The 24,193-nt window shown below is 44.6% G+C and overlaps 2 protein-coding genes across 3 annotated transcripts in view; one reads left to right on the forward strand and one right to left on the reverse strand.

Annotated features, from left to right (window-relative positions):
- nsun4 (NOP2/Sun RNA methyltransferase 4) overlaps nt 1-24,193 on the reverse strand; it is a 181,782-nt gene that overhangs the window by 88,395 nt on the left and 69,194 nt on the right. The gene's annotated exons all lie outside the window — the stretch shown is intronic.
- On the forward strand, nt 213-24,047 carry gng12a (guanine nucleotide binding protein (G protein), gamma 12a). The gene is made up of 3 exons (XM_076745886.1): nt 213-534; nt 21,125-21,233; nt 21,653-24,047. Exons 2-3 carry the CDS (start codon nt 21,141-21,143, stop codon nt 21,776-21,778), a joined length of 219 nt encoding a protein of 72 aa, XP_076602001.1. The 5' UTR covers nt 213-534; nt 21,125-21,140; the 3' UTR covers nt 21,779-24,047.

The raw sequence follows: 24,193 nt of genomic DNA on the forward strand, positions 1-24,193 counted from the left end.
TAACAAAAATATTGTTTAGTGTAGATGCTCTGCTCATTATTACTTGCACCAAGTTTTTTTTTATAACCTCCAGGACGGCCTTATTTTGAAAATCTCTCCCGGAAGTAGTATTGTCAAAGTAGCTCACTTGACACTGGCAAACATCCGCCAGTGTTTCGGTTGGTCCGCCTCCCTCCTCCCGAGTCAGTTCGGCTGTTCTCGTCGCGAAGCGTCCGAGCGGTGGAGGAAAAGGAAAGGAGGGGGGAGACTGGTCGTACTGGGAAGGGGGAGAAAAAGTCAACGACAATTCAACATTAACATAAACAGTCAGCGGAAAGTGAACGCGGCACGAATCGGCGGTTTTGAAGTCTCCAGTGAGGTCCGCGTACAGCTGCTTTTCCTCCGTCTCTGGTGTAAACACATTAGTGTAGTTGTGACATTGCGCCGTGAGCGACAGAGCAGAGGGAAAGGTCTCCTCCCAGTCTGTTGACGGATACAGTTTGGCTTCAGTGAAAGGGGACACGGCTAGACCTCACTGTACATTACCCCGGCCAGGTAAGACTGCCATGTGTCGATAAAGTGTCACATTAACAGCGGGCGTAGCGCGCTTTTACCTGAAGCAACAGTTGGTCTCGGTCCGTATTCGCTGTCATGACTGCCAGCTTTCACAGTCTTCATCCGTTTATGCAACACTTAGGTGGCACCACAGCGAATTAATACCTAACAACGTTTCATTCTCCTCATCTGTGACTCCACTGACCACACACACACATGAATGTGAGATCGTTGCTTCATGGATGTGGTGTTCAACAGGTGATCGCCTGAGCTCAGGGCTTCCTCAGCTCTGTGCTGTCTGGGCCTCCTGCCCTCATTATTCCCCACAGGCCCCACCTTCTGTGTTTGCCACATAATGACTTATTTTGGAAAGCAAATAGATTATTCCAGAACAGACTAGCACTTTAATAGATGAATAAACCAGCCACTTCCTTCACATTAATCGTTTATGCAACAGGTAATCGCTTGCTACATTGCCACTGCAGTCCAACCTGAACCAATTAGATTATGAACCCGGTGAGATGGTGGAAGTGGAGGCCCCCACACGGGGAAGTGGCTGAGATGTTTACATGGAGCATCAACAGCTCTGTTGATGTCCCCTGGCCATTAGGAGGACAGAACACAGACTCGCCATTGATAAGGCCAACTCATTAGTACCCCATTCACCGCCATCAAAGCCTCCTCTCAACGCCCATCAACATGAGTGGGTCACACCACACGCTGGAAGCCGAGGATCGCACACCTCTTGCCTCCGAGCTGCAGACGGGGGGTTTGGTTCGGTGTAACGTGCGTGAAGTTTTCAGGCACGGAGGAAGCAGCGAGCCGCCCCGTGGCAGACACCGGCCAGAGAAACCGGATTCAGACAGTGACAGACATGCAGATGTGGAGATCCGTGTCAGCGTCTTTCTCGTGACAGCACGTGTGTGCGCGCGCGCCCACAGGTGTCACCGGCAGTACGCAGCCTTATGTGTTGTTTTATTAGAAATGAAGATGGTGACGTCCATGAACTGCGGCCTTGTCAAACGCCGCCTCCTTCAGTTCCTCGAAACAAACACTGGCCCCCCTGTGCTGACAGGATCTGTAGACCCACAAGAATTTTTCATTTCCTCCTCTTACTTGAACGGACAGAACCATCCAGTTCCTCAGTTAATGCTCACTGAGACGTGTGTTTAATGTGGAGGTAAACATGAGAGACCAGTTTTCCGACTCGCCGCCTCTCTCACAGCTCTGGTGGCGCGGCCTGCATTTGGAGTTGAGAGGGAGTGGGTTAACCCCGGGTTGCTGGCAGGCTTTGACGTGACGTGTGATGCATGTAAATTGATTAGTTACAGGAGGAGGGGGCTAGGTGGTCGAGATGGGGAACAATGTCTTGCCTAATGCAAGGATTAGATAAAAAAAAAGGGGGTAGGGTTCGGGAACTGAGGATGGATCTGAATGTCCTCCTTCTGTCTCCATTTGAGTTTAACTTGTGGAACAATGGACGAACTGTTGGGATCATGTGGGAAGTGGCACACGCAGCTGTAACCAATGCTGTAATACCTTATCGGCTGGAAGCGGCGCATCTCCTCCGACACAGAATGCTGTCCGACTCGATCGGCAGCTCTTTTGGCAAACAGCCAATCAGGCGCAGGAGGAAGACGCGGCGGCGGCCGCCGTCTGAACCTCCCGTCCACCAGGATCTGTTTCCTCATAGCGCCGTCCGTGGACTCCCCGCAGCTCTTTGGTTGCGCACAGTTTGTTGAAGTAGGAGTCGGTGTGCGTACGTGCCTGTGCGTGCTTGCTCCTGCGTCTTTTGAGGGATCTTACTACTTCCTCACCGGGCTGATTCACAGATTTTCTCAACATGTGAACGCAAGGAGCTGAAGTGTGTTTCTGCCTCATCATGAGCACACTCACACTGTTCCTCCTCTCTGCCTCTGACACCTGATAGGACACATGCTCATCGAAGCTGATGTTCCTGTCGTGGACATGTTGTTGGGTTGTGTTTGAATCTGTTCAGACCTGCAGGGACTCATCACATTAGTTGATTAATAGGAAGTTAATCAGGAACTATTTTGATTGATCCCCGGAGTAACGCTCGCTGTCTCCTGGGATGATAGTAAACAGTCTTCGGCCTGTTGCTTGAAGAGCTTGTGCTCTGAGAAATTGTGACGTATTTTTCACAATTTTCTCACACACCAAGAGTGTTAGTTACAGTCCTTCATTTTTCTAATATTAATCCACTTTCAGTTGTTTTCAATCAGTATTTTGATCAGCGGTTAAGGAATTTAGAGCTGAAATGACTCATTTTAGTAATTCTTCAAATATACATGCCATTTATTACTCTCCTTTTTATCATATTCAGCTGAATATCTTTGGATTTTCAACTGTTGGTCAGTCAAAACAAGACAAGACATCGCCTTGTGCTTGTGTCTTTCATGGACTTTTTTCATTATTTCTAACATTTTCTCGACAAAACAACGAGAAAACCATTGACAGAGTGCAAGATAATGAAAATAATCATTAGTTTCAGCCCTAAACATGATTTCCTAAAGTGTTTCTTCCCTCAACATGTTTTGTTCATTTAACAAAAGAAGCCAGTGTTCTAAAATGTTAGATATCATCTGAACACAAGCAGGCGTACAACAGCTCCATTAAATGTCTAAAGAATGAAACTAGAACGGCAACGTTTTCATTTCAGTCAGCAATGTAATCAAAGAATAAGTCGAAATCCAAACGAGGTCTGGCACCATGACGATGCGACTTTGAGAGCGTGATCGCCGTCTCATTAATATCTCTGTTCGTATTGGACCATTGAAGACAGGCCGTGATCAGGAATGCGTCATGGCAGTGTTGTTGTTGTTGTTGTTGTTGTTGTGTTGTTGTTGAACGTTTGGTTTGTCCATTTGTCAGCAGCATTACGGAAAAACTGCTGGCCCGATGTTCATGAAACTCGGTGGAATAATGGACATGGGCCAACAAACAGCCCAATGCACTGAGAGCGGATCTGAATGACAGGACGGGTACGCGTCTTAAAGGTCCAGTAGATGGTTGTTAAGTTCAATAGTGACAAAATACATCCAATTGTAGAAATACAATGACTCCACATCACATTCACAGGTACCACTGACCCTCCAGGGCAGCTGACACACGTCGCCGCTCATGACAGCAGTCGTTCTGGGAGAACTGGTACAGTTAGAACATGGCCACAGCTACAACAACGCTTTTTTCTCAGACTAAGGTGTGGCTGTGCAAACATTATTTATGGTTTTCGCAACCATTTTTTGACATAATTCTGATAGTTTTGGAAATACATGCAGACACACTGTCTGCAGTGTTTGTGCTCGCAGATTTGCATGTTATAGAAGAGTGGACTGCTGACCTTGGCGGCGGTCTGTGCTCTGTGGGCGCCCTTTGAAGGCTGTGATTTTTGCACCAGTGTGATTAAACACCTTCATTTATCAGACGTTTAGTTCGCAGACGTCCCTGTCTGGTTGCTGTGATAATACTGTATACGTGAAGGAACTGAACAGCTCTGTAGCTCAGAGAAATGGAAACATGTTCTGTAGCCCTGTGAGGCTCGCCGGTGTGCGTGCGTGTGTGCGTGCATGCTGCTTGTGTGTTAGTAGTCACAAGGCCTAGCCTGCAGTGGTTTGCTTGAATTCCACCCTACCCAGGAGCAGATGTACTGAGAGGAGTGGTGGTGACACTGTGGATATACAGTCACACCCATGTATTGGTTTGGCAGCAGAATTACTTGCTTTTGTGAAATACCAAGCGTTACTGGATCCTTATATTACTGACTCAAAATAGACCAAGTCAGCAACAAATCTGCTTTAAAGCAGAAACATTTTCCAAGATGTTGTTTTATTTATTTGCTTGTAAATGAAAAGCCCTCAGAGTGAATGTTAGAGCAGAGCAAGGATAGATGGTAGATGTTGTCTCTGCCGGCTTCAGGAAGTGAGGCGCTGTCAGTGCTCACGTTCTAATCGGGTCGACATCAAGCTCAGATGTATGCGCTTGCCAACCAAGCAGGAAGTGTTGTCATAGCAACCATCTCAGATAGGTAAGAAAGGTAGCGTAACAGACCTAATTTTCTCCACGTTCGCGATTCTGATTTACGTTCACGGCTCTCGGTTTCAGTCTGTGCCTTTGTGCTGAAGCTCTAATAGTTTTCACTGTGCGGAGCTTCAGTAGTCATCAGTCTGCGTCAGAGGAGACAAAGGACTGACGGAGAGGTAGAAATCGCCATCTCCACCCAAACATCTAAAATCCACGCAATGAAGACCAGTTTCAGTCATGATGTGTTCACTGGCCTTTGGGGAAAAAAAATGACATTTAAGCAATAACTCAAGACAGCCTACGTGTGGTATGTTGTGACTTGCCGTCGCCTACCCAAATGCTGAGGCCTGTGTTAGCATGTTAGGAGCTAACGCTGAAGTCCAAAATGTCTCTGTAAAAGAGCAAAGCAAGAGGTTACAATGAGTTCACAAGTCAACTCAACAACGCCATCTTGAGTCTGTCTGCCTTGTTGTAGTTTTAGCAGGTGGATTTCCTTTGTTTTTTGCTGAAGTGTTATGGAATGACGCTGCATTAAATAGCTAAATTGTACACATGAATAAAAGGAGTGTAGCAGCGGCTTCACAGAAACACATTCAATTAAGGTAAATTGATAATAATACCTTAAAACCTGCTTCCTAATTACAAACCCAATGGGTAAACATGCTGACATTTGAAGACTTTTTTTTTGTGTTCAGGAGGCCTCAGCTCGCCGCCCGTGCTGTGCACAGCTGCTCATCCTCAGCTCTGATTGGACAGAGAGAAGGAAGCAGATAAGACTGGTGTGTTTAGAGTGTAAACTCTGTCCAAGGTTGAAGTTCCTCGTAGACACTGATCTGAGGTTAGATCTGCAACTGTCCCTCAAACTGTCAAGGTTAGGAAATGGGGCGAGAAGCGGACCGCTCGTCAGCGTTCAACGAGGACGAGAGCGTAACGTTTGCTCTGGTTTCATTGCTGTCAGTGAGAGAGTGACTGTGGTTATCGTTCTGTCACACGTCTTTGAAAAATCGGTTCAGTTTAAATCAAAAAGCAAAAACACCTGTGCTTATTTATTTTTTGGCTTGACTCATAAAGAGTATATGATAGAAATGAGATGATGACGAGCATGAGATTAACTAATTATATGTAAATTGGAGTGTTTACTTAGAATTATGTATTGTGATGTTTGCAGGTGTCGACTCGGCAGAAACTTTTCCACAATAAAAAGGATTCGTCTGTGTTTCTGAAAGAATCGTCAGCTTGAAACCAGCTGCTGTTAAAAACACAATGATTCATTCAACAGGAAGTTCAGCGCCAACAACTTTAACAATCAGTCAGCTCTTTGTCACTGATGAGGCTAAAGGCTAAAGTTAGCTTTTTTCTTTAGAAAAGTTATTGAGAAAGTCTATTTTTAGGCTCTTTGTCACGCTCAAACTGCCACATGCAGGTCTGTCTCTCCGTCATCCACCTGCTGTTCAGCTTTGCTTTGTGATTGGGCAGATAGGAGGAGAGCACCTGCCGCAAACTGACAGGTCAGGATTTAAAGGAGAGAGCTGGCGTTGTTACCAAATCATAACAAGCAGTTATTATCAAACCGGCAGTGTGAAAACCTTTGGACTTTTTGAATGAAACACGTCTCTTGCTTTGCGGTCTGATGTCCTGCGTCCTTCGCTGTGGTCGTGTCACAGGACGGATGATGCTCGGGAAGATGTCTTAACACCCGTCAGCTGTCTGGGAACAAATGAATAGTGTCACACAACATCAGGCCCTAGAGCGCATTTTGTGGGTTCTGTTTTGAGTGTGTGTGCGTGTGTCTGTGTGTGTGTTTCAAATTACATAATGTGAAGTCAGCCCCTGGAGTAGTGGTGAGGAAACACTGGTGCTCTTTGTGATATGTTTTCAATATATTTGAGTTGAATAACATGAATGAACAGTACCCTGTTTCTGCCACATGGTGGTGCTCTCTGACTGCCTCCTCCACTCCACTGGCTGGCTGCTTAAAAAAACGGGTCAGTGGTCCCACTCTCAGCTTCGAGTGTGACTGTAAGTGAGTGTGTACCTTTGTCCCAGTGCCCACATGATGCCGAGATGAAAGCCAGCGTTCCCCTGTCACCCATTTAATCCCTTTATCTATCTCCTGCTTGTTAACACACACTCTCTCTCTCTCTCTCACACACATCCACCATCTGTCAGCTTGGCACTGCCAGCTGGTCCAAACATATTGTAAGCCTTTATTAAACTTATCCAGAGCACTCAGTCATTTCTGTTTATTCATCTGAGAGAGATACAACGTGTCATTGCGTGTGCGTGTGTGTGTGCGTTACACCTGTGACGTGAGTCAGTTTTCAGTTATTTGCCCTGTCAAACAGCTCAGACAGTGTGTGTGCAGAGCTGTGGATCGTGTTACTGTCAGGACTCTGTGTGAACCAGCACAGGCACAGTGTCGTTGAGGTGCAGGTCTGACAGGTTGAGGTTCACCTGTACTTCAGTGCTGCTAATAATAACATGCTTTTTCAGCATTTCACACACAACCAAGTGATGAGGAATTAAGATACAATCAAACAAGACCTCAGCACAGCAATAAAGCCAAATGCAATTACATAATATCTGACTGAACACCTGTTAAAGCTAATGTAATCAGCTAAGGTCACGTCTGTAATATGGTTCTAGCTCGAGCTCATTTTTGCCCAAATAAATATTATTACACAGATAGCACACGGTGTCTTGGCTGATGCAATATTAAATCATTAACAGTCTGAAACTCTCAAATTTTGGAAATCAGAAGTTTCTCAAAATTATTATTCATTGTTATTATTATTATTGTTATTTGCCCGGGTTTTCTCCAGGTGACACGCAGGCTAGACTTAATTTGTGCCTCTAAATTGGCCGTATGTATGAATGTGAGCATGAGTGGCTGTCTGTCTCCGTCAGCCCTGTGATGGACTGACTGCTGGTCCAGGGTGTACCCCAGCCTATCACCCAATGTCAGCTGGGACCGCCACCAGCCCCCTGTGACCATATATGCTTATAAAGTTATATGCACAACTTTAGGCCTTAATATAATAAAAAGGCCGTAAGTGTGCTTTTTCCTCTGTATAGTTATGCATTGTAACATGGGGGGTCTATGGGAACTGACTTGGAGCCAGTCTCAAGTTGCCATTCAAGGAACTGCAGCTTTTGGTACTTGTGTGTTGCCGTCATTTTTCAGCCCTGGAGGTTGCTGCTTGGCGGTTGCAGATAATCGTGGATCACTTCCATGAAAGGCTTTGCTCTGTTCCATGAATACTTGAATAATTGCACATGTGATTCCCTCGTGTTTCCTGCGTTTGTGCTCTTTCCTTTTTTAGTTGTAAAAATGTTGACATAGAGCTGTTCCTTCTGTAAAGCTGGACTTGGGGGAAATGCTTTGAAGTACTCCCACACACAGGAAGACACACCTTTTTGTGAATTGTTACTCTGCTCACTTAAGTTATTTCATAAGGGTGCAGGGCAAATATAGGCATATCCTGTCAGAGGGGGAGACGGTCCAGCCGGCATGAACACGCCTCCTGTCAGACAGGTAAAGAGGAGCGGAAATAGGTATGACCGTGTGCGGCGCTGTTTCAGCAGCATGTGCTGTTAAACTGACTCGAGGAAAGTTCAGATGCAGCAGCGTCTCATCGTGAAGGCTCCACTGACAAATGTCTCATTGATTATAGTAGAATCAGCGTGCGTGTGTGTGTGAGCAGGCTGGAGGAACAGTGTCACTGTGATGGATTCTTTCATTTCTTTAGCGCCCTTCATGAGTCTCAGGGGAACTTTGCTGGCACCCCAAACAAAGACCAGTGTGTGTGCTTCCTCGCTGAGGCCTGGTCGGGACGCTGGAGAGGAGCTTGACACCTGCGGCGAAGGGCTTCTCATCCACGAGGGTCTGTGCTCGCACATGTTGGTGTTTGGGAGGCGACACCACACCCCTTTTTTGCCGCCTTAAAGGGGGCCCCAAAGTTTTTGTCCGACGCCACACTAAGTTGCTCTGTCCAAAACAGGCAGACACAGGTGTCAAAGAGATGCACAATCGCTCCCTGTCCTCCTTCCCCACAGCCTGAGCTGTGTCTCCTCAGTTGCTGAGATCTGGCGCCTCATCCACACTCAGGTTTAAAGAGCGCCAAGGCTTTACATGACTTTGACTTTTGCAGTCACTTTCTCTGTTTCGGTGCGAGGAACAAGGCCTCACATTTTGTCCAGGAATGGTTGCCGTACAGTGGCTCCTTGTGCAGTTACCTCTCTGAACTCTAACAAATAGGCAATGTTCCCTCTTCACAGGCCTCTTTTTTGGAAAACTAGACAGTTATCTGATTATATGGAGCATTTTTTTTCTCACCAGTAGCCATCAGCCTCAGAATCTGCAATTCAGACATTTCATACCATTGGTGATTGCATCTCTGTGTACACACATGCTGTATGTTAAAGCTTGACCACAGTAGAGTTTTGTTTGAGATTTCCTTCTTTCTCCTTTGACGTGCGACCTTGTGGCAGAGGCAGCTTTTTGTGTGTTATCCTCCGTTGACTGCTGTTCCTTCCTCTGCAGAGACTGTGGATATGAACTTGATTTTAACCCCAAAGCAGTTTTTAAGTGTCCGCTGTCGAAACAAACAGAATGACTTGTATGAATGAGACAGGTGGAATGAGTGACCTCAAAGGAATAGAGCACAAAGTGGAAGTAAAGGGAGACGCCGGGAGGATGAGGAGGAGGCAAGCATCATTTCTGAGAGTTGGGGTGGGCTGCAGAGGAAGTGGCCTCCGTGTGACCCACAGTGTGAACCTATTCCTCCACCCGACATGCCTTTGAAAGTGCTAGATGAACGGAGTCGCAGTGGTTGGAGGGAGGAGCAGCCATTCATGTGGTTTCTGATTAATAGTAACTCAGACCCCTTTGTATGTATGTGTGTGTGTGTGTCTGTGTGTGTGTGTGTGTGTGTGTGTGAAGGGGAGGGGGTTTGTAAGTCAATCTGGCTGTGTGTAAGTCAATGCGTCTGACTGAGAGTCTGTCTGCCTCCATTCTTGATGTGTTTTAACTAATCATTTCAACATTCATGCCTCGGTGTCTTAAACGTCTTGTCTTGCGCTGACTCTTAATTTATCAAACTAAGACGAGCACATTTTTTTACATGACGGGCTCTGGAAATGTCAGTTCGCCTTCACTTTCCCTCCCTGCATCGTCTCTCTGTAAATGCTCATGTTGAAAAAACAAAAGTGAAAGTACTTTTGACTGTAGGTCACATAACTGGTAATTCATGCCCTGTTGTCACATTGGATGTCCCATCATGCAACATCTTGAGTGTCATCAGTGTTGGTTCCTCTTCTTTTGGGGAGTTTTGCTGGGATTTTATGCAGTGATGACATTCTGTCATGCATTTTTCCTTTCATGGTTGCCCCTTTTTAAAGGGCCGCTCCACCAATATTACGCATTGAGTTCAGTTTAGTCGTCACAGGAAGTGCTACACGGCATGTGAACACAGATCTGTAGTGTCCAAAGAAAAACCCTCGATCTTGTCATCAGGTTTTTTCCACTTGGGCTTCATACATTTGTTATTGGTCAGTTGGTCCAACACTTCAAAAATATCTCTACCAGTACTAAATGGATTGCCATGAAACTGCACAGACATTCGTGGTCCACAGAGGATGGACCCCAATGACTCTGGTGATCTTCTGACTTCCTCTCGCGTCACCAGCAAGTCAAAGTTGTCACTTATCCTGAGAAATACATCGAATACAAAGATCTACTGACTAGATTGGAATTGGAAATCAATTTTTAATGAATAATTCAGGGAAAATCTGAAATTATGTAACTCCCATCGAACCCAGTGCTCAGGAAACATCAGCCTCACTGAATGAAAATGATGGTAATTATGGATCTTATTTGGGTCAGTACAAATATAAATGAGTCAACAAATGACTAACAGTTCCTGTCAGTCCAGTCTCTTCCCAGTCGACACAGACAGGTGGGATTTTCCACACAGGACAATACAATGAATGCTTGGAAGTTTCAACAAAAACAGGAAAATCAGTTCTATTGGCCTTCTTGTTCTCCTGTTTAGAGCCTCATTCTTTCTGGTTTTGGCCTTTTGTCCTGACCCCATCCCTCTTCCCGCTCAGCACTGCGTAAGGCCTTCAGCTCATAAATCTCTGTCATAAAGTGTTCATAAAGTCAGTCACCTGGCCTCGGAAACTGTAGCACGATAAATGCTTGCAGAGGTTATTGTGATAATGTCGTCCTGACCTGCTAATCAGTTAGGAAAGTCAGCGCATATTGATTTTAATAATACTTTAATGTTTGCACCCATGTCAGTACTCCAGTCATGACATGAACGTGCATTTATCTCAATGACTTGCATTTTTCTATCTATAACTCAAGGAATTTGGCATCAGCACTGCTGTGGCCAGTTTCCACCAGCTTGGTCCCGTTTTTCGAGTGTGTGTGCTCATGGGTTACTCCTCATGCAGCTCCTCCTGAGTGGTCATGTGCAGTCATCTCACTCCCTGTTTGCCCTTGTTTGTTCAGAAATGTCTCGTCTTGGTTGGAGGTAATGTAGACCGTCGGGTCCTGAACTGTCCACGCCGCCTGCAGGCTGAAGGAGGGCTCAGGTGTTTTACAGTTGCTTCTTTCCAGCACTGTGTGGCTTGTTTAAGACATAAGAAGGTAACAGTAACAGTACAACAGACCATCTATGGATGTCTTTGAGTGTCCTGTTGTTCAGAATAGACCAGTGCTCTGTCTTAGGGCAAGTTTATGACTCTTATCAAAGTACAGGACAGAGATGTCACACAAGCCAGGGAAACTGCTCAGACTGAGGAAAGAGAAACGATACCTACACGTTCCCAGCCATCGTTTTGAACTCTGACCTGTGAGGACAAAGGTCAGTAGTTTGTAGACAAGGAAATTTCACTGTCAGAGCGACACGCTAGAGTAAGCACTGCTTCTCAAATGTCCTCAGATTTAACGAGAGGGTGCAGGAACACTGACTAATGTCTGGTGCAACAGGAGACACGAGTGCTCTGATATGTGGATGCAGGTTCATGCTTTATTTGCAGTTATATGTTGGTTGCTGTTGTTTCAATAGCAAAGATCTGACAAAGTGTGATAATAACCTAGAACAGATGTGTGTATGAAAGCACAAACCTGCTCATACACACACATGCATTTATATGTGCACATTTCTGCACATTCAGCTACTTCTAAAGTTACTGGAAAGCAGAAGCCTTTCCTCCTCGTGCTTAATGCTGCTTTCATTCTCAGCAGCCTGCACGGGCATCTGAAACCAAGACGACCAGTCACAGTTCTCACGCTTTCCACACGGTGTCTCTGTAGCCGCTGTCGGCCTGACACATATTCAGATTTTTGAAGAGGCACACGTCAGCTATGTCTCCATGTAGGCTCTAATCTGTGCTGGGATTCCTTAAAGCAGAAATGTAAAGTTTTTCTTAGTGTCTCTCTGTTTTGATGGAGGTGTTTTGTGATAGTGTGAGTCTGTCTCACCATGAGTCAGTAGACTCCACAGCTTTGTGTCCCTGCTCTGTTGGCAGCAGGTCGGGGATCCTCTGAAGTCAGCTGTACGTCTTCTGTTTGGGACATTCCTGTGGTGGATGTCTCAAACAGGAATTTTAGTGAGGTCAGTGTGGAAATGAAAAGTGAATGTCTGTTTTACTTTTCTGATACATAGAAAGTTCTTTTGATCTCTCCCTCTCTCTCTCTCTCCCTCCCTCCCTCTCTCTCTCTCTCTCTCTCTCTCTCTCTCTCTTTCTGACCCTCCTGACAGAGGAAATCATGCCGCCTGCATTCCTCCAGCTCTAATCCCTTTGTCCTGTTTAACAGGGCTGGTAGCTGCTATTGATTTCAAAACTGAAAGAGTGTTTTTTTTTTTTTTAATATTGTCTTTTCGTGTTGCAGTACAAGCCTGACTGTTGCAGGATTTAATTAATTGATTCGATAGAAGAAATTTAGCATACTTAGCATGTTCAGTTGGCAAAGATTTGAACCTTCCATCATCAGCTTTAAACAATATGTATGTACCTAAATATCGTAAAAGACACATGCAGATGTCCACTCACTGAAATGGACTTTGCACTTTCTGACACACAGTCACACATGCACAATCTTTGTCTCACACATGCATGCACACACACACACCCAGTCCTCATTTATGTCACCCTCTGACTAATCCCATTTCCTCTTCACCTGAAAAACAAACTCTGCTTTACGACCTTTATGTTGTCTTCTAATGAGCTGCGATGACGTCCGAGCCCTTATCAGTTATTCCATCCATGCACGCTGTCGTATAACCCTTCCCCCTTCGTTCCAGCAGGGAGGAGGGCAGGTTGCATGATGGCCAACTAGCACCGTTGCGGACCTTTGGCCTTCTCTGTTCCCCCTTCCCTGCAGCAGTAACATACATGTGTTCGGACCAGCTCAGGGTGGAGGCTGGAAAGACTGAATACCTTTGTTTATTGTTCCATATAGGCAGGGCAGTGTTGGCTGAGAGATGGAGATCCATTGTGTAGTATCTCCCTGCCTTCGTCATGAATAGTAGCTTTCAGAGGCAAGAGGGACTGAGACGAAAGGCAGAGCACTCACAATAGCTTTAAGTTTTATGGCGTTCCTGTCGCCGGCAGCAGATTTTTGGCGTGCAACCAAATGCAACATACACACAGCTGTGCAGCTTGCTTTCTCCAGCTGAACTCTCTCTCTCCCCCTCACACACACACACACACACACACACACACACACACACACACACAAACTCTTATCTCTCTCTCGGTCTCAGCCACAAGCACACGTCTTTCTCTGCAGCCCTCCGCCCCACCATTCATTCATTCCTTCCCTGCATCCTTTTCCACCAAACTCCACTCTGCTTACACTAAGCTTTCTTTTGTGCAGTCTTTTTTTTTTTTTTTTTTTTTGACAACAATGCTGTTTGTTTTCTGAGGGGCAGAGCAGAGAGACGCTGCCCGGCAGCCTCTCTGCCTAGGTCGCCCGTGTCTCCTGCATGTCAGCCTCTGTGCGTCTGCAGTGACGTCTGAGGGACATTATCTGCCACAGGCCTCTGTTTGTTTTGGGCTGCACTGGGCTTGATAATGGCCCATTACTGGGGAACCAGAGGCTCACAGGCACCTCAGTGGAAACTGCAGAAACCTTGCTAATCTGGATGATACCCAGCTGGCATTCAGCTTGGTAAATGTTAGCTACAGCGTGAGCAGTTTTTAGCAGAAACTGGCTCCACTGCAGCCAGCAACAACACAGACCTGCTGGCTATTTTTAGTGCATACTCTAGCTGCTAATGATACCACTGAGGCGCTGGCTGACCTCTGTGTCTGTTTTTGTGTTGCTCGTAGATGTTTGGCATCCTGTGTGTAGAGCCACGAGTGGTGTATGAATACTTGTTGAGCATCAACAAAGACTTTTACATAATTGGCTCAGTAGCGCCGCACCTTTCCATGGAAGGAATGCACCAAGTGACATCAGTGAAAGGAGAAACATGTCATTGTCATTTTTTCCCCCTTTGTTCTCATTTTCTGTCTCTCTTTGTGCCTCTTGCGGCTTCTCCTTACCCCCCCCCACCCCCACCCCAACACACTCACACTCACGCACACACCTCCTGCAGGTATCCATTAGACCTTCACTTGCATACACTGCACTTACTCTATATTCCCCATAACATTTAAACCACACTGCACCCACATTTAGGATTACACAGCTGCTAATTTGCAATCTCAACAATAGGCTAACAGGATGGCTGACCCTGCTAGCTTAAAAAGTCCTACTCAGCAGTTCAGGAGCCATATTTCACCACCCGACTCATTGGTGTTTAAGAGAGAGGTGAAATAAGTCAAGGATGGAATTCTGGCTGTTGTTTTAATGGTGTGAAAGTGCGTCCATGATTCCTCTCCAAAAGCAAGTGGCTGTTTGTTCGTCCAATAATTAAGCTAAATACTACCTCTGGAGAAGGATAAAGGGACAACAGTCAAGTTTCTTATAAAGCTCAATAAATCTCTGCTGCACCATAACTCTGCAGGTCTAAATTAGGCAACATTAGTGGAGTAGATGAGTGTGTGAATTGTGCTCTGTGTCGAGTGTAAAGAGCCTAATTAGAGGTTGCCTGCCTGGAGACTGTCTTATTTCTCCATGTGAATTCTCCTCCTGCTTAATCCTTACATACCAGAGTGTTACTTGTCCCCTCTGTTATCACAGTTATCTGTCATTATGTCAGAGTCCCTGACACACATGCTGCTCCTCCTCAGTAACAGTCACTGTATGTGCGGCCACTTATGTTCAGACAATCCTGTTCTGAATATCATCATGTTCAAGGACACAGATTAGCTTCCTTGGCTTGCTGTGTGCTTACCTTATCTAACTTGACATGCACAGCTTGTTGTTCTGGAGTTGAGTTCATAATAAACTGGGTTGGCTGGCTTGTAATTCCCGCAGCATAACTCATCAGCCATCTAGTCTGTGCATGAAACAAGGAATCATTCATAGTTTATTTGGACAGGAATGAGCCTCATGTAATTGCACATGAATTTAGGATTTAGAAATCCTGCAGAAATGAGTCCAGTCTAGTCTCCTGTCTAGACACTGTGTGAATGTTACAGTATGCTGGATTGTTTTTTTTTTTTATGCCGTCAAACCACAGAGTTTGCAGGATTGTGCCGTTTGCCAGAGTCTGTGAAGCTGCTGTATGTTAGTTTAACTGAAATCTTTTCATGGTGAAACAGACAAAACACAAAATGTGCTATTTGTAGCGCCACATGTTTAATCTCGACAGCTTTTCCTTGACCTTTGCACAGTCCCGTAGCATTTCCTGGAAATGTCTGCTTACTAGGGAATAATGGTCACCCTTCAGCCAGTCACAGTCGAGCAGCCTTGCGGAGGGAGCTGAATTTCCCAGTATTCCCTTTGTACTGAGTGTGTAGCTAGTGTCCTGGGCGGGGTCCTGTCAGCTTTACTTATCTCAGTGGCCATACCTGCAGCTCTAGGGTGGTGCTGCAGCTCTGCGTCCCGTCATCAGTCCCCTTAAAGCACACAGTCTAGTTTTCTAGGGTGATGTCTTCAAATGTCTTGTTTTATCCAACAAACTGTCCAAAACTCAAAGATATTTCGTTTAAAACAGGAAAAACTGCAAATCCTCACATTGGGTCAAGCTGCAACTGGCAAATATTTGGCATTTTTGCCTAATTGAAATGATTAATCGATCATCAAAATAGTTGCTGTTTTTAGTTTTCTGTTGACTGACTAATTAATTAAACAATTTGTTATTTCAGTATGTTCTTTCTTCACTTAAAACTGCAGCTAATTGTGCAAACTGAATCAGGTCTATTTTCTAGAGTGTGTGGTGCAGAGGACATGCAATGCCCTGTCTTCAGGGTCTTCTCGTCTCTATCGTTTCTGTTTATTCTGGTAAACAAACTCATTTTCAGTGTCGACTGCTCGACAGTGGCTGCCAAAGAAAGCAGGGCCTTTCAGCTTCTTTCTCTGCTCTGGTGGGAAAGTGGTGATGTCACTCTGGTGGTTCTCACAGAACGAACAAGTGCGAGCCCTCACCATCTCCTCCCTGCCTCGCCCTTTCTCTTTCACAGTCCAACACACTCAGCAGCCAGAATCTGTCCCTGTGGCTCATAAACACAATCCCACTTTACTCAGCAGCAAGACTGATGACTGAGTGTTATTAAGTTTGATAAGCACAGTGACCGAGTGAGAACAGGCCATTGTTTGTAGTGAAGCAGGAGGGGGACTTCACAGTGATCTGATCTGATCAGCAACGAACTCCAGTGCGAGTCATGTTTTAGGTGGAGCAGGAGATCTTTTCTCATTCAGCTGGAAAAGTGCTGACTGGCAGCAGGAGAGTATGAGAAGGCTACTTTTAGCTTTGCCTGCAGACTGGAGAACTAATGCGTGCAGAGAGAGAAGGGGAGTACACGGGGGGAGGGGCGTACATGAGAGAAATGACAGAGTTGTGTGTGTGTGTGTGTGTGTGTATGAGTACACAAGGAATAACAACCAATATACTGGCTTGTGGCTGTGGTCCAAGTCTTTGAACTCTCTTTTGTTCAAAGCAGCAGACATCTGTCTAGACTCCAAATATTGCCTTTCCACAATTCACCGTTCTTCACTTCTCAGCTGGTGATATAAAGTCAGACAGACGCCAGGCAGGACGCATTTCAGGGACTTTTTAACATGATCACCAGAAGTGTTACTGCCATTAAACTTTCAACTTTGATTTGGAGTTTGGCAGATAAGAGAGTAAAGCTCTCGTCACAGTCATTCACATCTTCAGTATGTGCTCGCTGCAATAGAGTATTAAGAGAAAGCTGCACTGTATAGCTGCATGCATTGTTAGAATAATTACATGATAGATGCAAAATCATTTTATTTCTTGTATTTGATTCCATTCTTTGTAAACAATACAACATCACCATAGCAACATATCACCATGTGTTTCGTTTAGCCGTCCTGCTCTGAGATGCTTTGTTCTGCTGTCTACCGTCTGAGTCCATGAAGAGTGTACAGCCGTGCTGGCAGATCAGTGAGGCTGAGCTTAAGAAAAGTGGTGATGCCTTGAGCTAAATGCTAACATCAGCATGCTAACGTGCACAATGACAAAAGCTAACATGCTGATGTAAGGCAGGTGTAATGTTGACTTTAGCATGTTAGCATGTTTGATAATTAGCACTACAAACAAAAAACAGCTGAGGCTGATGAGAAAGTCATGAGTTTTACAGCCTTTTGTTGTATTTTTTAAGATAGGGTTATGAGCATCTCTGCTCTCACGTAACCATAGGTCACATGCTCCTCTGTGACCTATGGTTACCCATAATGCCCTTCTCTGTGTAGGTCTGCAGACACATCTAAGTGTATCTTCAGAGAAACATTAATTCAGTGTCAGTCTACATAAACTCTCCGAAAACCTCTCCAAGTTATTGAAGTTAATGAAGCCAGCTGTTACATCTGCAGCCAAATACTCTACAATGTCTATTATAATTTCTCCCCAAATAGTCAACTATGGTGCTCACTGTTTTTCATAGATGTAGAAGCCACAAAAGAGAGGGTAGAAAATGACTGACTAGTCATTTTGGGGTGAATAAATAGAAGATGTGGATGTGGAAAAAGCATGATCACTTCACATCGAGTGCGAAGTGCAGCCGGCAATGCTTACAGCCCCAAAGCAGTTTATTTCCAGCGGTGTTATTTTATTACAAAAGCTACTCCAGTGTGAAAAGCCTCAGACTCTCGCTGAGGGACCACACATACTGTACAGTTGACAGGACCGACTCCTCTTTCAGCCCTTAATGCATGTTGTTCGTATTCATCAGCAGCAAATTTAAGAGTTTTCTTTGGATCTGAGCTGCAGCGTCGTCACAGTGTAAGACACACACACCGTTTTTCATCTCTGAGTGTTGCTGTTAATGGCACTGAGTCATAATGGTTCCCTGTTTTTGGCACTTTGAACTCTGTGCTAATGAATCGCATGTGTGTGGGTGGATTTGTGTGTGTAAGGTAGAGCAGGGCGGGGGGGCCATGCTGCTCTGTGCAGTAGGTGGTCCTGGCTGCTGTGTGTGTGTGTGTATTGTGATAGGGTGGGCTTTGAAGGGGGTGGTCTCTTTCTGATCCTTGGAGGTAACTGTTTTTTTGCAAGGCTCCTGTATGTACATGGTAGTGCTTAATGCCACACACACATCTGTGCCCTCCCATAGAGTTTCAGTCAGACCGGTGCTGCTGGTAGTCGCTGGCATCACTTCACAGGGGCCTCACAGTCTGACTGAGGTGACTCAGTCGGGATGGTTTCCCTGCAAAAATCTCTTCTGAATGCCAGTGGGTTTTAAGTGCCCATTCCTGCCTCATCCTTCCTCATTTACCTGCCTCCTCCTTCTACTCAGCATGCCGGTTGAACCGATATTTTGGCGCCAGAGTGCCGTGGACTATTAATTCTGTCTTCACTTCATCTTAAATTACAGCTGTGCATGTGTCTTTTGTTCCCTGCCTGTCACACCCTATCACATGACACATGGAGAGATGAGATGAGAAGGTTTCTTGGATCAATGGTTACCCATAATACGTCATTACATTTGGCACAAATGTCCACTTTCTTTTTTTTTTTTTTTCTTTAGCTCTGGTCTGTGCTGGGAAAGCAGTGTTACATTCAAGTGTTGGATTATTAGCTCTCAAGTTTGCACAGGGATGGTTTTCAAGCAGAAGGAGTTCTTCTCCGAGTGTCATTGTGGCTGCAGCCCTGGCGTGTGAAGGCTGTTTGCATTTCTTCTGTTATCTCTTTAGTCATTGTGGTTCTTGATCAGCAGCTTCTGCACCGTGTTTGCATATTACACAATTTATAAATAATGGAATGTGGTTTGCATGCGTTTGCCGGGCAGCAGCAAATTATCTGCTCAGAAAAGCCTTTGAAGCAGAGAACGAGGAAGTTGGTAACTGAACCAGGGCTCCTGTTTAGGGATTGGCACCAAATATTTGTTATGCTGATTCCCGGTCAGCCAAGAATGTCACTGAGTTCATTATTGTTAAAGGTGATTGACCTTGTCACTGCAATGATTACTTGAAGTGATACCATCAGAAATCTGTCTTCAGAGTCTGAAAGTCGCTCCTGCAGACTTTGACAGGTGGCTGTAAAAAGTTTATTTGCTTCTTCACAGAGCGTGCGTTCACATCACTTCCAGTAGAGATTCTTACTTCCTGAAATTATGTTTGTATGTTTGAAAGAAGTATGAAAATGTTCAAAGCAGCATAATTTACTCTTGAAGTGTGATGAAAATTTTGGCATTTTCTAGTATTGCAACAGGTCGTTAAAAGCTTAACTGCTGTTTGTCAGAGAAGCAAACATGTGGCGCTCAGCCTGCTTTTGTTCCATGTAAAAACCTGCAGACTGTGGAAGTAAATGCCCTCACTCACTCATGTATGGATGAAAAGGTTTTTTTTTTACCTTCCTCACCTATGCTGCCTCACCTTTGTGACTAAGCTGAGAAAGTTTCCTGACTGTAATTGTTTGCTTTGCGTTGTAATGCATGGCCCTTTCATGTCTCACTTTCATGTTATCACTAACATTTTCACTCTTTGAGTCATCTCGGGCTGTGTTTCCTTTGAAGTGACTGGGTTGAAATAAAACTCTCATCAGGCGCTCCCCAGCAGAAGTCCAAAAATGGAGATCCCTCTCTTCCCGTTTCCCTTTTTTTTTTGTCTTCATTCTTCCCTCCCTCTTTGTTTACAGAGCAGCTTCAGCATCAGAGGCTGTCTGGAAGGACACATCCTGCAGGCTGCAGACAGGCAAAACAAACATCAACTCCAACAAGTTGTGCTTTGCTGTAAAAAGTTGGCTGGAATTTATGCACCCAAATATTGAAGTTAAACGTGTTTGAGATTCCAGGAAACATTAGGACGATGCGCAGATGGAACAGAATGAGTGGATTTAAGTGCTGAGGCATATATTCTCATTTTCTAAGAGAAGTCAACTTTGAGCCTGAAGAAGCTTTTTCTTGTCAATTTCACAACAAACTTCTGAGAAACTGCACTTGACGCTTCCTGTTCCCTGCTGAGAAAGGTTTTGGTGAAAGCGAGGCATGTCACAAGCAGGCATGTGTGTGTTGCAAAAACGTTAAAGGAAATGAGTCTGTGTGTGTGTGTTTGTCTGAGAAAAACAGACAAATGGCAGTAAAAGGAAGTGAGAGGCAGGGGAGAGACTCCGGGGCCAGAGCTCCCACATGGACTGAAGGATGTGCCCAGGCCTGTTCCCATCCAGTCTGTCAATGATTAGCAGGAAGTAGAATCTCAACTGCGACCCGCTGCAGCGCTCGAGCACTTCGCTCCCACACTTCAGCCCCTCAGTCACATCCACTTTTCAACTCTGAAATCTTTGCATTTCTCTAGCTTTTTGTTTGAATATAGATATCTTGCAGTGTCAGACTTTCAGCTATTGTTATAGTTTAGCACCTATCAGCCGAGTTCATAGTGCACACATTGAAACGGCGTGGCGTTATTGTGCTCTGTCTGGCAGCAGGGGCGCCGCATTACCTGAAGTGCTTGCACTCTTGAAACCAAAGAAAACGAAACAGAAAAATCTCGATCTACTGGAATGTTTTTACCACATGTTAAAGGAGTGGCAGAGCTCTGTGTGTAGTTGTTGATGCAAAGACGTTGCCGGTGATACCACTTTCAGGGAACAACCCTGCAGAGGAAGAGGAAGCATGGAAGAGGAGTCGTTGGGCCTAATTAAAACAACGCATGTTATTGGCATGCGCTGTAATTTCTGTGTAGTCATTCTGTTGATATCTGATACACAAGGTGGTTTTTGCACATAGCTGCTCTGTCATCTGTCAGACCACTACCATCATCACAACCAGCCTTTCTGGAACCGGAAACAAGTGTGATCTTTTGGAGACCATCTTAATTTTTTATTGTCTGCCTCTGACTTTAGGTGCAGGAACTGCAAAGTAAACAAAGCTGGGGTCATACCTCCATGTTTTATCTGTTCTTAAGCACCAAACTTCTCATCCTGTTCAGTGTTATCAAGCTTTTCTTTGTCGTTCTTCATTACAGCGTTGATTTGCCCAGGATGTCTTCGAAGGCTCACAGCTCCAACAACATCGCCCATGCCCGGCGGACGGTGCAGCAGCTGAGAATAGAGGCGAGCATTGAGAGGATAAAGGTACAGTGCGACAGTAAACTGTGCAGTGCATCCACTTCCCATGCATCTTCGTTGTCTGCACTGCTCTGTGGCTGTGGCTACATTTTTCTGTCCCAACCGGACAGCGGTAACCAAACCCAACCCGAACCCAACAGACACTCTGTTTTTCATCTACCAGCAGCAGAATTTCATCCCTGCTCTGGTTTTTTTTTTTTTTTACATTTCAGCCAATTACATATTATTTCATCCCTTTCAATACATTCTAAATACACCAAAATATTGTAAATGTCAGATACTCAATGCTGCTGGAGGTATTAAAGAGTTCTTACAAATAAAATCCACTTTTTTAAGTGATGAAAGTATTTATGCTTTTATAGAATAACATATCATTGGCTGCTGTGTGTAAATATCACCACTAAATTCCCTCTTTTATTTTGTAGGTATCCAAGGCCTCTGCGGACCTTATGAACTACTGCAGTGAACATGCCAGAAATGACCCTCTCCTTATGGGCATCCCCGCTTCAGACAATCCCTTCAAGGACAAAAAACCCTGCACTATATTGTAGTGGTTCCACTTAGCCTTTAAGGTTTTTTTTTTTTTTTTTGCTTATTAATGTTGCTGTATTCTTTTTTGTTGGGAGGAGTGAGGGGTGGACTGTGATCGTATCATTGCCATGTGTTCACCTTTTCTTTTAACAGTTCAGCAATTCAACCATCAAAAACAGCAGTTCGTAATGAGCAAAGAAACCCCTTTTTGCCTGTACTGTTCTCTGAAACCTTTGACCCCGGCAGAGCCACCGTTCAGTTTGAGCTCTGCCCACGAACGAGACTTTGGCTGCATGAGTTGGGATGGCATCAGGTACTCATTGTTGCTTAAATGATAATCGGCGGCAGATGTCTCAATATTGTAGATTCATGCAGCCAAAGTTTCCCTTCAGTCTTTAAAAGTGTGTTAGTTTAAAGCTGGATAATAATGGCTCTCATCATGTGGCTTCAGACTTCATTCCCACCAGTATTTTACAGATTTAGTGCAGTTTAGATCACTGGATTCAGGGTTTACCTTGAGCTTCTACTCCAATGTTACCATGAGGTATTTTTGATTTTTGATTAAATTCAGATACTCAAAGTGTTCTGCAACCTATCACAACTGCACTGGCTCTGACTGGTCCGTGACAATCCACACGGCATGTAATCCGCCGTTTCCCCATCTGGTATTTACAGGTACGATTACCAAAATTCAGTGTTGCCTTTAGCCGATTGAATGAACCATCATGTTGAGATAAGTTCCATAGAAACAGCTTTCATTCAAGATCGTCTTTGCTCAGATTCAAGCCATTGGGATGAAATGTAAAATAGAGTTGATGAAGCAAAAATGAAAATACATTATGACCTTCCTTTTCCTTTTTTTTTTTTTTTATTTACTGAAAACATCAGCTGGCTTTGTGTGTAGGGCAACACTGTGTAATGAAGGCCCTGGGACAAAGCCAGACCGACGATACTGCGTTTAAAAACATCTAAATATGCGTCTGCATGAGACTATTTTTAGCCATTCCTTCTGAAAACTTACTGTGGTACGTTATTTTTAGGACGCTGACGGCACGAAGTACGCCAACAAGTGTCACGCAACACTGTGAGCCACGCCAGTTCGCTCATCACAACAAGTGTCTTAGTTGAGCGCTTGTGCACATTGTTTGTTGTCTTTAAGTATTTTTGGCACAAGGGTTGTAGGTGCGGGTGCAAAAGGTAGTGTGCATCGATGATTAAAACCACTCTCCTGAGACTGCTCTCAAATCTTTCATGTTTTTCAATTGAGACTAAACGTTTGTGTCGGTGGGGGTCTTCAGTCTAACGCGTCTTCATGTTGTGATTCTCGGGGGGAACATGTCTGCTGTGGTAAAGTTTAACACCGACTAGATCAGTGTTTCCCAACCTTTTTGAGCCACGGCACATATTTTCCATTAGAAAAATCACAAGGCACACCACCGAACAAAAATGTCACAAAAAGTATATTTAATGGAATCTAATGAAAATCTAGTCTCAGTTGACTTACTGAGAGTGAAACCTGGGCCTGTTCAGTTGAACACAAAGCTGATATTCTTGCAGGAATTGAGGAAAGACACACAGGGAGATTCTGGATGAAATTGGATGATCTTCCGCGGCGCACCTGATGATTTCTCACGGCACACTTATGTGCCGCGGCACAGTGGTTGGGAAACACTGGACTGGATAGCATAAGTCTTTTCTTTCACTCTAAAGCCTTACGTTTGTTTGCTTTGTATCATGAAGAACTCTTAATGTGAGAAATCCAATGTTTCTATCCGATGTTTTTATCTGTGGGATGAAAGTGGTTTGTAACAATATTGTGCCATTTGTTTTCGTCCACATGTCACTAGCAGAACATGGTAAATCGTGTTTCACTTACCTGGTGCTCTCCACTTTTCGGCAGTTTTGGTATTGTTGCCTTCTCCAAAGGGTACGTTCAGGTCTTCGAATCAGCAAGATCTGGTGTTATTATCCAACTGTGTTTTTTTATGATTGTCTCTAACAGTCAGTTCTTCTTACTTGCAATAAATCATTCCTGTATGCCTCTTAAGGACAAGTCCAGATTGCCACTGCCATGTCTTGATTTCTGTCCATTCAGCAACTCTGTAACGGCCTTATTGTACCATTGATAGATTAATTTAACTGTCAGAATCTGCATTTTGATAAATGTCTTTATTAATATACCAACCTTTGTATGAAGACTTAACTAAGATTAATAAAGTGAAGCATTCCTGCAGTACAGTACTGTATTAATATCTCAATAAAGACATGTTGTGCTGCACAGTCAGAAGTTTTGAGCTTGTGATGGCCGCTGCTGTCTTGACACGACCTCTTAGCCATCCTCAGATTAGCAGCATCGCATATAGGAGCCTGATTTTGCTCTTTTGTTGTTTGGACGGAGCCTGGACAGAGAGATCTGCCCACAGCCTCAGATCTGG

The sequence above is a fragment of the Chaetodon auriga genome, chromosome 12, assembly GCF_051107435.1.
Source record: "Chaetodon auriga isolate fChaAug3 chromosome 12, fChaAug3.hap1, whole genome shotgun sequence".
Taxonomy (NCBI): domain Eukaryota; kingdom Metazoa; phylum Chordata; class Actinopteri; order Chaetodontiformes; family Chaetodontidae; genus Chaetodon; species Chaetodon auriga.